This window comes from Eleutherodactylus coqui, chromosome 11 (genome assembly GCF_035609145.1).
Source record: "Eleutherodactylus coqui strain aEleCoq1 chromosome 11, aEleCoq1.hap1, whole genome shotgun sequence".
NCBI classification, from domain to species: Eukaryota; Metazoa; Chordata; class Amphibia; order Anura; family Eleutherodactylidae; genus Eleutherodactylus; species Eleutherodactylus coqui.
Window position 1 is genome coordinate 99,609,907 of NC_089847.1, and position 11,544 is coordinate 99,621,450.

General features: G+C 47.1%; 1 protein-coding gene across 1 annotated transcript; it reads right to left on the reverse strand.

Annotated features, from left to right (window-relative positions):
- Positions 1 to 9,998: 9,998 nt before the first annotated feature.
- Positions 9,999 to 11,210, reverse strand: LOC136582874 (protein kinase C delta type-like). The gene is made up of 4 exons (XM_066584157.1): positions 11,203 to 11,210; positions 10,936 to 10,998; positions 10,232 to 10,786; positions 9,999 to 10,041 (listed from the first exon to the last, which is right to left on the reverse strand). The coding sequence occupies exons 3-4, from the start codon at positions 10,762 to 10,764 to the stop codon at positions 10,020 to 10,022; spliced, it is 555 nt and encodes a 184-aa protein (XP_066440254.1). The 5' UTR covers positions 10,765 to 10,786; positions 10,936 to 10,998; positions 11,203 to 11,210; the 3' UTR covers positions 9,999 to 10,019.
- Positions 11,211 to 11,544: the final 334 nt, after the last annotated feature.

Below are 11,544 nucleotides of genomic sequence, written 5' to 3' on the forward strand. Positions count from 1 at the left end.
CGCCTCTGGCTTGGATACACGGTGTGATATAGGCAGGCATGGAGATATACAGGTTCTGTATGATACCCTGCGGCATATCGCTCCACATTTGCGATTACTGAGCCTCTGTCTAGATCATCTAAACTCGCTGACTGTCAAAGTTGGCGTTCCAGACGGTCCCATATATTAATCCAGTGACCGAGCAGCTACAGAAGTGTGACAATGAGGCTGTGTTTCATGGCCCGATATCACACTCGCCAGTGTAAAATTAGCCTTAGGCCACTCTCATGGAGACATATTTTTGCGATTACTGCAACTTTTTGAATGCTGTGATGCTCGCACCCTTGCGATGGAAAGCGCCGCAATTTTCTAGCGCTTTCTGTTCTATCTTCTGCATTTAGCGCACTTCATCAATGATATGGTGTGCTAAAGCCACTGTTGGAGACCGGAGCGCTCCCTCTGAAAACAAAGTAAAAGCGCGGAAAAGCGCGATGCTTTGCCAGGGCCATGTGTGGTAGTGTTTCTGAGAAAGTAGGGTGATCCCAGTAATCAGACCAGCTGTACTAAAATAATAAAGAGCTATACGGACCCGTCCACCATAACCGGGATCCAGCGCTGCGGTCCCGACTGTTGTTGTGACAGCGGCCGTCACAAGAAGTCAGGTGACCACTGCAGCCGAATATAGGCCACATCGTCACTGTTTGTTTTCCTGGCATTGGTGCTCCATGATGGCCGGAGTTCAGGAACGTGACACTGCAGCCTCTGATTGGCTGCAATCAACTGACTTCCTGCGACAGCCGCGATCACAATAAACACCAGGATCGCAGCGGAACTGCAGTGCTGGATCCTATCAGAGTGGTAAGTATAGCAATTTATTAATTTAGTAGACAGCCCTATTAGGCTGTGTTCACACATGGCGTTTTTTGTTGCGATTTCTTTAATGCAGTTTTTAATTGCAGTTGAAAACCGTAACAAAAAACGCCGTGTGTGAACACAGCTTTAGGCCTTAGTCAGACGGGCGCTTTTTTGCGCGATTTGCGCATGCGCATGCGTCCAGCGATTTTTAAAACCATTGCTTTGCAATGGTATCGGACACATGAGCGCTTTTTATGCGCTCGTCCGATAAATTATAGAACAGAAATCGCAGATCGCACCTACCTGCAATCTGCGATCTGCGATTCCTGTTCTATTCTCTACATGCGCTCAATGGGGCCGGCGGCAGCAGCGCCGACCCCACTGAGAACATATAGAAGACAAATCATTCTCCTCTGCCACAGCTGTAACAGCTGTGGCAGAGAAGAACGATGTTTGCCCATTGAATTCAATGGAACCAGCAATACAGCCGGCTCCATTCAAAGCAATGGGCTGCCGGCGTGCGCGGGATGAATTGTCGGGAAGGGCTTAAATATATAAGCCCTTCCCTGCAATTCTTCCAGAAAAGTGTTAAAATAAAAAAAATATACATACTCACCTGCTCCCGGCAGCCGGAGTTCCGCGCGGCCGGCCTGCAGCGGGAGTGAAGGGGGTGTGAGTCAGACCTGCCCCCTGATTGGCTCAGCGCATTGCTTTCAATGGAGCCGCTGTATTGCCGGCTCCATTGAATGCAATGCGCTGTACAGCTTCGGCCCGTTTCTAATGAAACGCGGCTAGGAGCAGATTTTCGGGCACCGGTCATGCGATCCGCAAATCGCGTGAAAAAACGCCCGTCTGACTAAGGCCTTAGAGAGATACCGTCCGGTAATTGGACAACCGCTTTAAAAGCAACCAGCCGTCCCCTATAAGCACTATGAAGTTTTGGTGCACATAGGATGGGTCCGGAAGAGTCCAGGATGTGTTCTGCTTACCTCCCCAGCTCCGTGTTCCTGAGCTGCCCCCCCTGGAAGTCAACATGTGGTCTCTGATTCTAAAGTCAGTGTGCGCACATACTGTTCTCTAAGGGTATGCGCCTGCGCTGACTGAAAAGTCCCACTCACATCCCCGGACTCCTCCGAACTGAACTATGGGCACCATGGGTGATACAACCACGCAACATTTGTGCGTTTTGAGACGTACAAATCTGAACCACATTCTTCTGAATGGAGTCATACACATGAGCGATGCGGGAAACAAATCAGCTGCGTGAACTCGCATCGCAGCGTCCATTGTTTTCAATTGGGCCGGCGGAAGCAATGTGGGAGAAAAGCGAGTTTCTCCCACTCTGTGACAGCCGTGGCAGAGGATTGGGTACATTTCCCAGAAACCTGAAAAACGCAGGTTTACAGCTGCAATTTTCTCTGACCTATATCGCACTGGCCCGGGTAAATACAGTGTAAGGCCTTAGTCACTCGGGCGTTTTTTTGCGCGATTTGCGCATGCGTCCGGCGATTTTTTGAAACCATTGCTTTGCAATGGTATCGGACACATGAGCGCTTTTTATGCGCTCGTCTGATAAATTATAGAACAGAAATCGCAGATCGCACCTATCTGCGATCTGCGATTCCTGTTCTCTTCTCTATATGCGCTCAATGGGGCCAGCGGCAGCAGCACCGACCCCATTGAGAACATATAGAAGACAAATCATTCTGCTTTGCCACAGCTGTAACAGCTGTGGCAGAGAAGAACGATGTTTGCCCATTGAATTCAATGGAGGTGGCAATACAGCCGGCTCCATTGAAAGCAATGGGCTGCCGGACAGCCCTGGATGAATTGTCGGGAAGGGCTTAAATATATAAGCCCTTCCCTGCAATTCATCCAGAAAAGTGTTAAAATAAAAAATATATATATACTCACCTGCTCCCGGCAGCCGGAGATCCGCGCGGCCGGCCTGCAGTGGGTGTGAAGGGGGTGTGACTCAGACTTGCCCCTGATTGTCTCAGCCTGAGCCAATCAGAGGCAGGTCCCACTCACACCCATTCATGAATTCACGTGGGACGTTTGTCAGCATTATCTACTAATATACTCAAGTGCTAGTAGGACTGATGAACAGCGATCCACTAACAGACTGACAACGGGGAAGGATGTATAGCAAGCGAATGATATCCTGAGTTCTGAGTGTAGAACTCTTTCTTAGACCTACTTGCCTACCACATTGCTTTATCTTTGATACAACCTACTAGTACCCTCCTTTGTATATCAGGAAAAGGCAAACACTATAGGCAGCAAGTGGTAGTAAGTCTCTCTTTTGAGACTTGTACACCTCTACAAAATGTGGAGGTCTATGTGTAGGGCCCTATTTGTGTTTTATATGTGTTTTAAAAAAATTATCTCATAAAAAGATTTCTTTTTATAAATTTCTGTCTAAACTGTGAAGGACTTTTCATTCACCGTTCATTTTATGCAAGCATAGAAGTCACTGTTGGCTCGTTCACCAACTGTTCGGTTTAAATGCCGATCGTTCAGTCGCTTCCATCCGCTGTACAGTGAATGAATGACGGCTCGTTTAAACAAGCGAACGATATATCTGTCTGTATAAGCAGGCTGAACGAACGAACTCTGACCTTGTTCACTCATTCAAATAAAAATGGTTTCATCTACACGGTCCCTTAGGATAGGCCCTCAATAGTAGATTGACAGAGGAGGGGTGGGGGCTGCTTCCTGGTACCCCTATTGACAGGCTGTTCACCGGCCCAAAGTTGATGTTCACAAGGATGAGGCTTTCCTTTTGGCTATTACCACATGGGCAATCGCGATATTGCAGCGGGGAAAAAAATCGCTGCGATTTGTCAATGATCATTGATGCTTTTTTTGGGAGAATAATATCACATTGCGGCTCGCTGACTTCTCGCCTTCGGGTTTATGCGCTCCCCGCTCAGGGTATCGCATAGACCGCGAGTACTGAATGAGAAGTGAGCGATTCGCAACGTGTACCAAGTGTCCTAGGTGTGCCCTGTGATACTTATCCAGGGTGAACTAAGCCTAATTTATCCCCAATAAGGATTCCTCCCTGCTTGGTGTCACCCATTACAGGGTGCATTTCACTATGCAGATAACTGAAGAAGATCAGAGAAAACCCCCAAGAACTTTACAGGAACCTAGGTTGCTAATAAGCGTGACTATCCTCAAAGATGGCAGCATAAACATGGTGGCAGATTCTCTTTATTGGTTTCATTTACATTTGGTGGTAAACATCCACGTTGAATGAGTTTTCCAGGCCTTGACAATTGTTGACCTATCTACAATTTCCATTCACTTCAATAGGAGCTGTGCCTGCAAGACAGGCTGACAGCTGGCCCAGTGAACAGCTGGTCCACCAGGGTCCTGAGCATGGGACCCCCACTGATCGCGTATAAAATAGGTCATTAATTTTGTAGACTTGGAAAATCCATTTAATGGTTGCAGAGTTTCAAAACCAGAAGCGATCTCTTGCTAGCATCTAGAGGATCTAGAGGATGCCACCATATCACAAATCCTCCACAGGAGCATATATTGACAGCTGGGTGGTTGACAGCTCTTACCCTAAACTTTTGTGCCATAATGGGTTGAAGGGAGGCTACCCCCAACCACAGCAGACTCTGCCTAGGAGTAGGTTGGGGGATTGCATTTTGTATAATGATATCCTGATGATCCTGAGGGTCCTGAATCATAGAAAGGTAGAGTTGGAAGGCATCTACAGGGCAGATGTGTAACTTGAAGCTTCAGGGCCCCCATGCAAAAACTGTAACAGGGCCCCCAATAAAATGCTTTATTCATAGTACTGGGCTCCGTATATAGAGAAAAGTAGCCTTATGGGCCCCTTAAGGCTCCTGGGCCCGGGTGCAACTGTATCTCCTATAGTTATGCCCATGCTCCAGGGTCATCGGGTCCAACCCCCTGCTCAATGCAGGATTCACTAAATCATCCCAGACAAATGTCTGTTCGGCCTCTGTTTTTAAGGCTTCCATTGAAGGAGAACTCACCACCTCCCATGGTAACCTGTTCCATTCATTGATCACCCTCACTGTCTAATATCTAATTTGTGTCTCCTCCCTTTCAGTTTCATCCCATTGCTTCTAGTCTTTCCTTGTACAGATGAGAATAGGGCTGATACCTCTGCACTGTGACAGCCCTTCAGATATTTGTAGACCGCTATTAAGTCTCCTCTCAGCTTTCTTCTTTGCAAGCTAAACATCTTTAACCAGATCCTTTAACCGTTCCTCATAGGACATGATTTGCAGAACACTAGGTCACTACTTATTTCAAGATTTACCTCCAGTCCACCAACAGCCAAGTATGTACAGTGTGAACCTATCTACTCTCCTAATAGGTGCTGTTCTCAACTCTGGGACCCTCACCTATCAGAGATTTATGGCATATCCTGTGCCTAAGATTGGAATAACCCTTTAGAGGGGTTGTCTATCTATTCACTACTGATTACCTATCCTCAGTACAAGTCATCAATAGTTGATCAGCAGGTATCCACCACTCAAGACCCCTACTTATCAGCTGTTTGTCGGCCGCTGACTGTGTATATGGAGCAAGAACACTGTACTCTGTACATATTGCAGCGGCCTAGGTTGGTAACACAAGCACTGTTTCCTCTGACCTTCAACAAAGGTCATTAATAGTTAGACTGGCTGCACAAGGCCGTCACGGCGCCCCCCATAGACCCCAATACTTACATGCGGATCCGGTGTCTTCCGTTCCGCATGACGCTTCGGCGCGCATGCGCAATAGAGCACGTGACGCGCCGGCCGCGTCATATGACATGCCCACAGCATCACATGACGCGGCTGGCCGTGGGCAGGGAAGCGGTTTCACGCTATCTTTCACTGTGCTATAGCGGAAGATAGCGTGACGGACGGCTTCCATTGACTGCAATGGAAGCCGTCCGCACGTACACCCGCGGCAAATAGAGCATGCCGCGGGTGAGGACGCGTGATTTCACGGTGCGGAATTCCGCAATGGAATTCCACACCGTGAGCATTGAGCTATTAGGTTCAATAGAACCTAATAGCTGCGGGCAACGTGGCGGATTTTCGCCGCGTTCTACGCGGCGGAAATCCATCCGTGGGAAGGAGCCCTTAAGATGTGGACAACCTAATTTTAAATCAATGTCTTATTGAAATAGTTGTCCGATTACACTCGGTCATTGGTTCTCCATACCATAGTACAATTGTATTGTCAGATGTTCATCAGTTGGCTGTTGTTCTCTTATACCCTTCTGACTCAGAGACATTTTAATGTGATGTGTATATGGACATTCTTAGCAAAAGATAGAATTGTCGGCACTACAACAACATCAATAGTCCAGGTGGAACAGGAGATACATGCAAACCCGGGGGTATTCTGCAGCAACAATAGTCCAATATGAAATAGCAAGAAATTAGAAGGAAATAGCTGCACTCTTTGGGGTCTCTGGAAATTGCAACTTTTTAATCTAAGATTAAAGGGGTTGTCTCGCGGCAGCAAGTGGGTCTATACACTTCTGTATGGCCATATTAATGCACTTTGTAATGTACATCGTGCATTAAATATGAGCCATACAGAAGTTATTCACTTACCTGCTCTGTTGCTAGCGTCCCCGTCGCCATGGATCCGTCTAATTCTGATGTCTTCTTGCTTTTTTAGACGCGCTTGCGCTGTGCGGTCTTCCTCCTGGTGAATGGGGCCGCTCGTGCCGGAGAGCTGGTCCTCGTAGCTCCGCCCCGTCACGTGTGCCGATTCCAGCCAATCAGGAGGCTGGAAACGGCAATGGACCGCACAGAGCCCACGGTGCACCATGGGAAAAGACCCGCGGTGCACCGTGGGTGAAGATCCCGGCGGCCATCTTGGTGAAGGAAGAAGGAAGACGTCGCAGAGCGGGGATTCGGGTAAATAATTTTTTTTTTTTAACACATCCTTTAGGGTTGTCCTGCACCGAACGGGGGGCCTATGGAAAAAAAAAAAACGTTTCGGCGCGAGACAACCCCTTTAAGGATACAATATAGCAGGTGGGTGAAAGTGCACAGAACAGGCACAGACTATTATGCCTACTAACACACTCCATCTGGTCTGGCATTTGAGGATATTCTCATTTATTTAGTGCATTTCCTATTACTTCCGGAGCGCCAGCATATTCTGCAGCCCGGTGAATGTATGCAGACTAGAGGTAACTATACGGTCAGATAACACTAATGGTTTCCTTGGTTTGGCTTCTGGAATTGTACAATGTTTTTGCACTTTGTGTTTCATTGTACTTTGGGAATAATGCAAGAAGACAATAATATTTTAAGGGCAATTTCCTCAAAATAAAGCAAAGTGATATAAGAATATGGGAGCTCACATGATTTTACAATGTATGGCTATCTGCACTAGTTCCATAGAAATGAATAAAGCAGCAGCGCACAGGCTTGATGACCCCCACCTTTCATATAGGTGATAAGGGGCCCCTGTTCTCGTGATTAGCGGGGGTCCCACCGGTTGGGCCCACATCAATCACTTATTTCCTATCGTATTGATAGGGAATATCTTTAGAACTTGACATAATCCCTTTAAAGGAAATCTGTCATCTTGAACATGTGGTCCAAACTGCAGACATCATGTTATAGAGCAGGAGGAGCTGAGGGGATTGTATATAGTTTTATGGGGAAAGATTCAGTAGAACTTGTATTTTATTTATATATACCTATGCATTTTCTAAGCTGAACAGTCCGATGGGTGGAGCTATCAGTGATTGACAGCTCCCCCCTGTACTGTCATACACAGCTCCCCCTGTATGTACTGTCATACACAGCTCCCCCTGTATATACTGTCATACACAGCTCCCCCTGTATGTACTGTCATACACAGCTCCCCCTGTATGTACTGTCATACACAGCTCCCCCTGTATGTACTGTCATACACAGCTCCCCCTGTATGTACAGTCATACACTGCTCCCCCTGTATGTACAGTCATACACAGCTCCCCCTGTATGTACTTCCATACACAGCTCCCCCTATATATACTGTCATACACAGCTCCCCCTGTATGTACAGTCATACATAGCTCCCCCTGTATGTACTGTCATACACAGCGCCCCCTGTATGTACTGTCATACACTGCTCCCCCTGTATGTACTGTCATACATAGCTCCCCCTGTATGTACCGTCATACACAGCACCCCCTGTATGTACAGACATACACAGCTCCCCCTGTATGTACTGTCATACACTGCTCCCCCTGTATGTACTGTCATACACAGCACCTCCTGTATGTACTGTCATACTCTGCTCCCCCTGTATGTACAGTCATACACAGCTCCCCCTGTATGTACTGTCATACACTGCTCCCCCTGTATGTACAGTCATGCACAGCTCCCCCTGTATATACTGTCATACACAGCACCCCCTGTATGTACAGACATACACAGCGCCCCCTGTATGTACTGTCATACACAGCTCCCCCTGTATGTACTGTCATACACTGCTCCCCCTGTATGTACTGTCATACACAGCTCCCCCTGTATGTACAGTCATGCACTGCATCCTCATAAAACAATATATCAAGCTGCTCAGCTCCTGCAACTCTGCACGTATTTTGTGAGCATTTGCGTCCCTCCCATAGACTTCTGTGGGGACCTTCAGTTTGCAAAAATACGGCATATTGTGTGTGACCCATTAATGCGAAAACTACAGAGACAACCAGTGGAAATAAAGACACGGACACAAAGATATAAGGGGAGAAAGAACATTTTATTTTTAGTTATAGGCAATGGTGAATTTTAGGTTGGGGAATTTTGAGGCTGAGTTGATCTAGAGAAATGCAAAAACCCCTCGAGGTACGAGCCAAAGGTCTGTTCACACATAGCGGAAAGATTCCTCACCCGGAAACCACTACTGAGCACCGCTGCCGCTGGTCAGGTGATGGTAGAAGTGGGTGCATCACCTGACCAGCAGCAGCGGTGGCCACGGGCTCAGTAGCGGTGGCCGCGTAAAGGATGTGCGCTGCAGTATTTCACAGTATTTCCGCTACCTGTCAACGTACCCAAGGGGGGAAAAATACCTTCCTGATGCCAATTATGGCAATCAGAGCAAGTCCCAGGATCAAAGCCGAGATTAAATCTATCTGACTTTATAAAGCATATTGTTTTGTATTCATAAATCTGGATATATAATCAGTTATTACGATTTACTGCATGTGTGAAATATAAAGTGTATCAAACTAAACCTGTTTATAGACTGTGTTGATCCAGAGGAAGGCGAAAACCCCTTTGAGGAAAGAGCCAATTATCCTGTTTTAAGGGGGAAAAATTCCTTCCTGACCCCAAATATGGCGACCAGAATAAATCTCAGGATCAAACGCCAGCAGCTCACCTCCCTGGTGTATGTGATGTCAGCTAGAAACCCTACAAAGCTAAAGGTTTCTATATATGTATTTATATTGTATTATTTATGTGGCTACTTCTCTATAAATAAAACCTAACCCTATTTAAGGCTGTGAGCTGATCCAGAGGAAGGCAAAAACCTCCTTGAGGTACGAGCCAATTGTCCTCAGGTTGGAAAAATTCCTTCCTGACCCCAAATATGGCGGTCGGAACAAGTCCCAGAATCAAAGCCGAAATCTACACCTATCAGTGTGTGTACTTGTGTCTATGTATGTGTTAATGTCTACACTTGTGTCTATTTTAATGTATGATGTGCATGCTACTTACCTGGCCTGTGCCGAGGTCTTACTGGTAACCAGGAGTTCAGGGATAATAGTCACTCGGGCTATTTTTCCTGAACTCGCCAGCTGCCAATCAAGCACAGGCCACTCCTGGGGGCGAAGAGGGTCTTCAACAGAGGATGATGCCTGATGTCAGCCAATTATTACAGCAGATGATGTCAGGGTTGAGGGAAGCGTGGTGGAAATATGCAGCAGAGTTGATGGAGAGGATGTTTTAGGCAAGCCGAGGTCTTCTACAGCAGCAGAGTCGTGGGTTCAGGAGACAGTCGGTGCGGGTTGAGCCTGCAAGACATAAGAGAGAAAATGTTTTTAAAATAAACTTTTTAAGACATGTGAAGATTTGTTACAATGTATGGATATAATGGTAGGTGTCCTGTGTGTATAGGTGTATATAGGTGTACAGATATGTATGTGTAGGTGTATATAGAGGGTACTTACCAGATGCTTGTGGCTTCCTTCACTATCGGATTCTTCTCGTCATCCTAAGAAGAAGCAGAGACACTAATTACAGGAGCAACAATAATGAAGCCAAATAGACAGAAGACTGCGGACCTGACATGGTGACATGAAGCAGGATTACTATATGACCTCCTGTCTGACACCAGAGGAACAATGATGGTGAACACAGAGGCCAGACTGAAGAACATCATCCCTAGTGGAGGAAAATCCTACCGGGTCCAGCTTGGTGAAGTGAAATCGAATCCGTCCATGGGGTGAAGGGGTGTCCCATCCTCCGGCCACTGCAGGTTTTTATTCTCCAAAACTCTCCTGAATGGCTTGAATGGCGGCCGTGATCTTTTCAATTCCAGTTCCTCCCAATCTATGGTGGTAAAGAAAGGGTGACCTCGGATATTCTTGTAGACACCCAGCCTCTTCTCAGGATTCTTGCGCAGCAGTCTCTCCAGAAGATGTTTTAAGTTGGCATCAAGCCAAGATGGAAATTTTGGCTGCTCTGTGGTGATGGATTCGATGACCTTTTCCTTCTTGGAGCCATGGTAGAAAGGGGACTGTCCTGCCGCCATCCTGGATACAACAATCCCCAGGCTCCACCAGTCCACTGCTGTGTCATACTCCTTTTCAAGAAGCACTTCTGGGGCCATATATTTAACTGTGCCCGTCCTTCCACAAATCTTATTAGACGAGGTGACTCCGTCTTGGGCCAGCCCCAGGTCGATCAGGCGGATGTGTCCATCTCTGTCCACCATGATGTTGTCCAGCTTTATGTCTCTGCAATGAAAAGAGAAAAGACAAATGCAAATCAGTGCAGATACAGAAGACTTGGGGATGTAGGACAGCAAACCGGGCCTAATTCAGGACTCTGGGAAAGCTGGGACACTATTACAAGGAAGCAGAGAAGTGTGGGAAATTCTGCTCACCGGTGGACGATGTTGCGTTGGTGCAGGAACTGGAGGCCGCATACAATCTCCGCTGTGTAGAATCTGACAGAGAGAAGAGTGTAGTATCAATGACATGAAATCAGTCCCCTAACATCATGTCATCATCAATGTGTCTGTCACCACCAGAAGAGAGGAGGCGCTGTTTATGGCAGCCTGTATGTCCTCCATTCTTGTACATCTGACCAGTTATGTACCCCCCCCCCATGTCCGTCCGTCTGTCTGTCTCCTGATTAGTCATTTACTCACCTCACACTGCTGATCTCCAGGCGGCCGCACATCCTGATCATTGCCCTCAGGCTTCCTCCAGACAGATACTCCATGATGAAGTAGGCTTTGTTGGCAGACTGCTGTGCGGCATATAGATGGCATATGAAGGGGCAGTCTTGGGCCTTCAGGAGTATCCGTCGCTCTCTCAATATCATATCTGCTCCGCTTCCTCTGTCCACAATCTTGATGGCTGTGAAAATGTTTCTGCCAGGGAATGAGGCCAGGACCACCTTAAGAAAACAAGTAGGAAATGATCACTGACAGCGGCCAGGGGGAACAATCATATACATTTATTACATGGGGGATTTATCAGTAGGGGTT

Bases quoted from the DNA above. Each gene is read 5' to 3' on its own strand.
- LOC136582874 (XM_066584157.1), bottom strand. From the start codon at position 10,764: ATGGTGGACAGAGATGGACACATCCGCCTGATCGACCTGGGGCTGGCC. The intron at 10,042-10,231 runs GTAGGATTTTCC...GCTTCTTCTTAG, and splicing joins ACTTCACCAAGCTGGACCCG to GATGACGAGAAGAATCCGAT.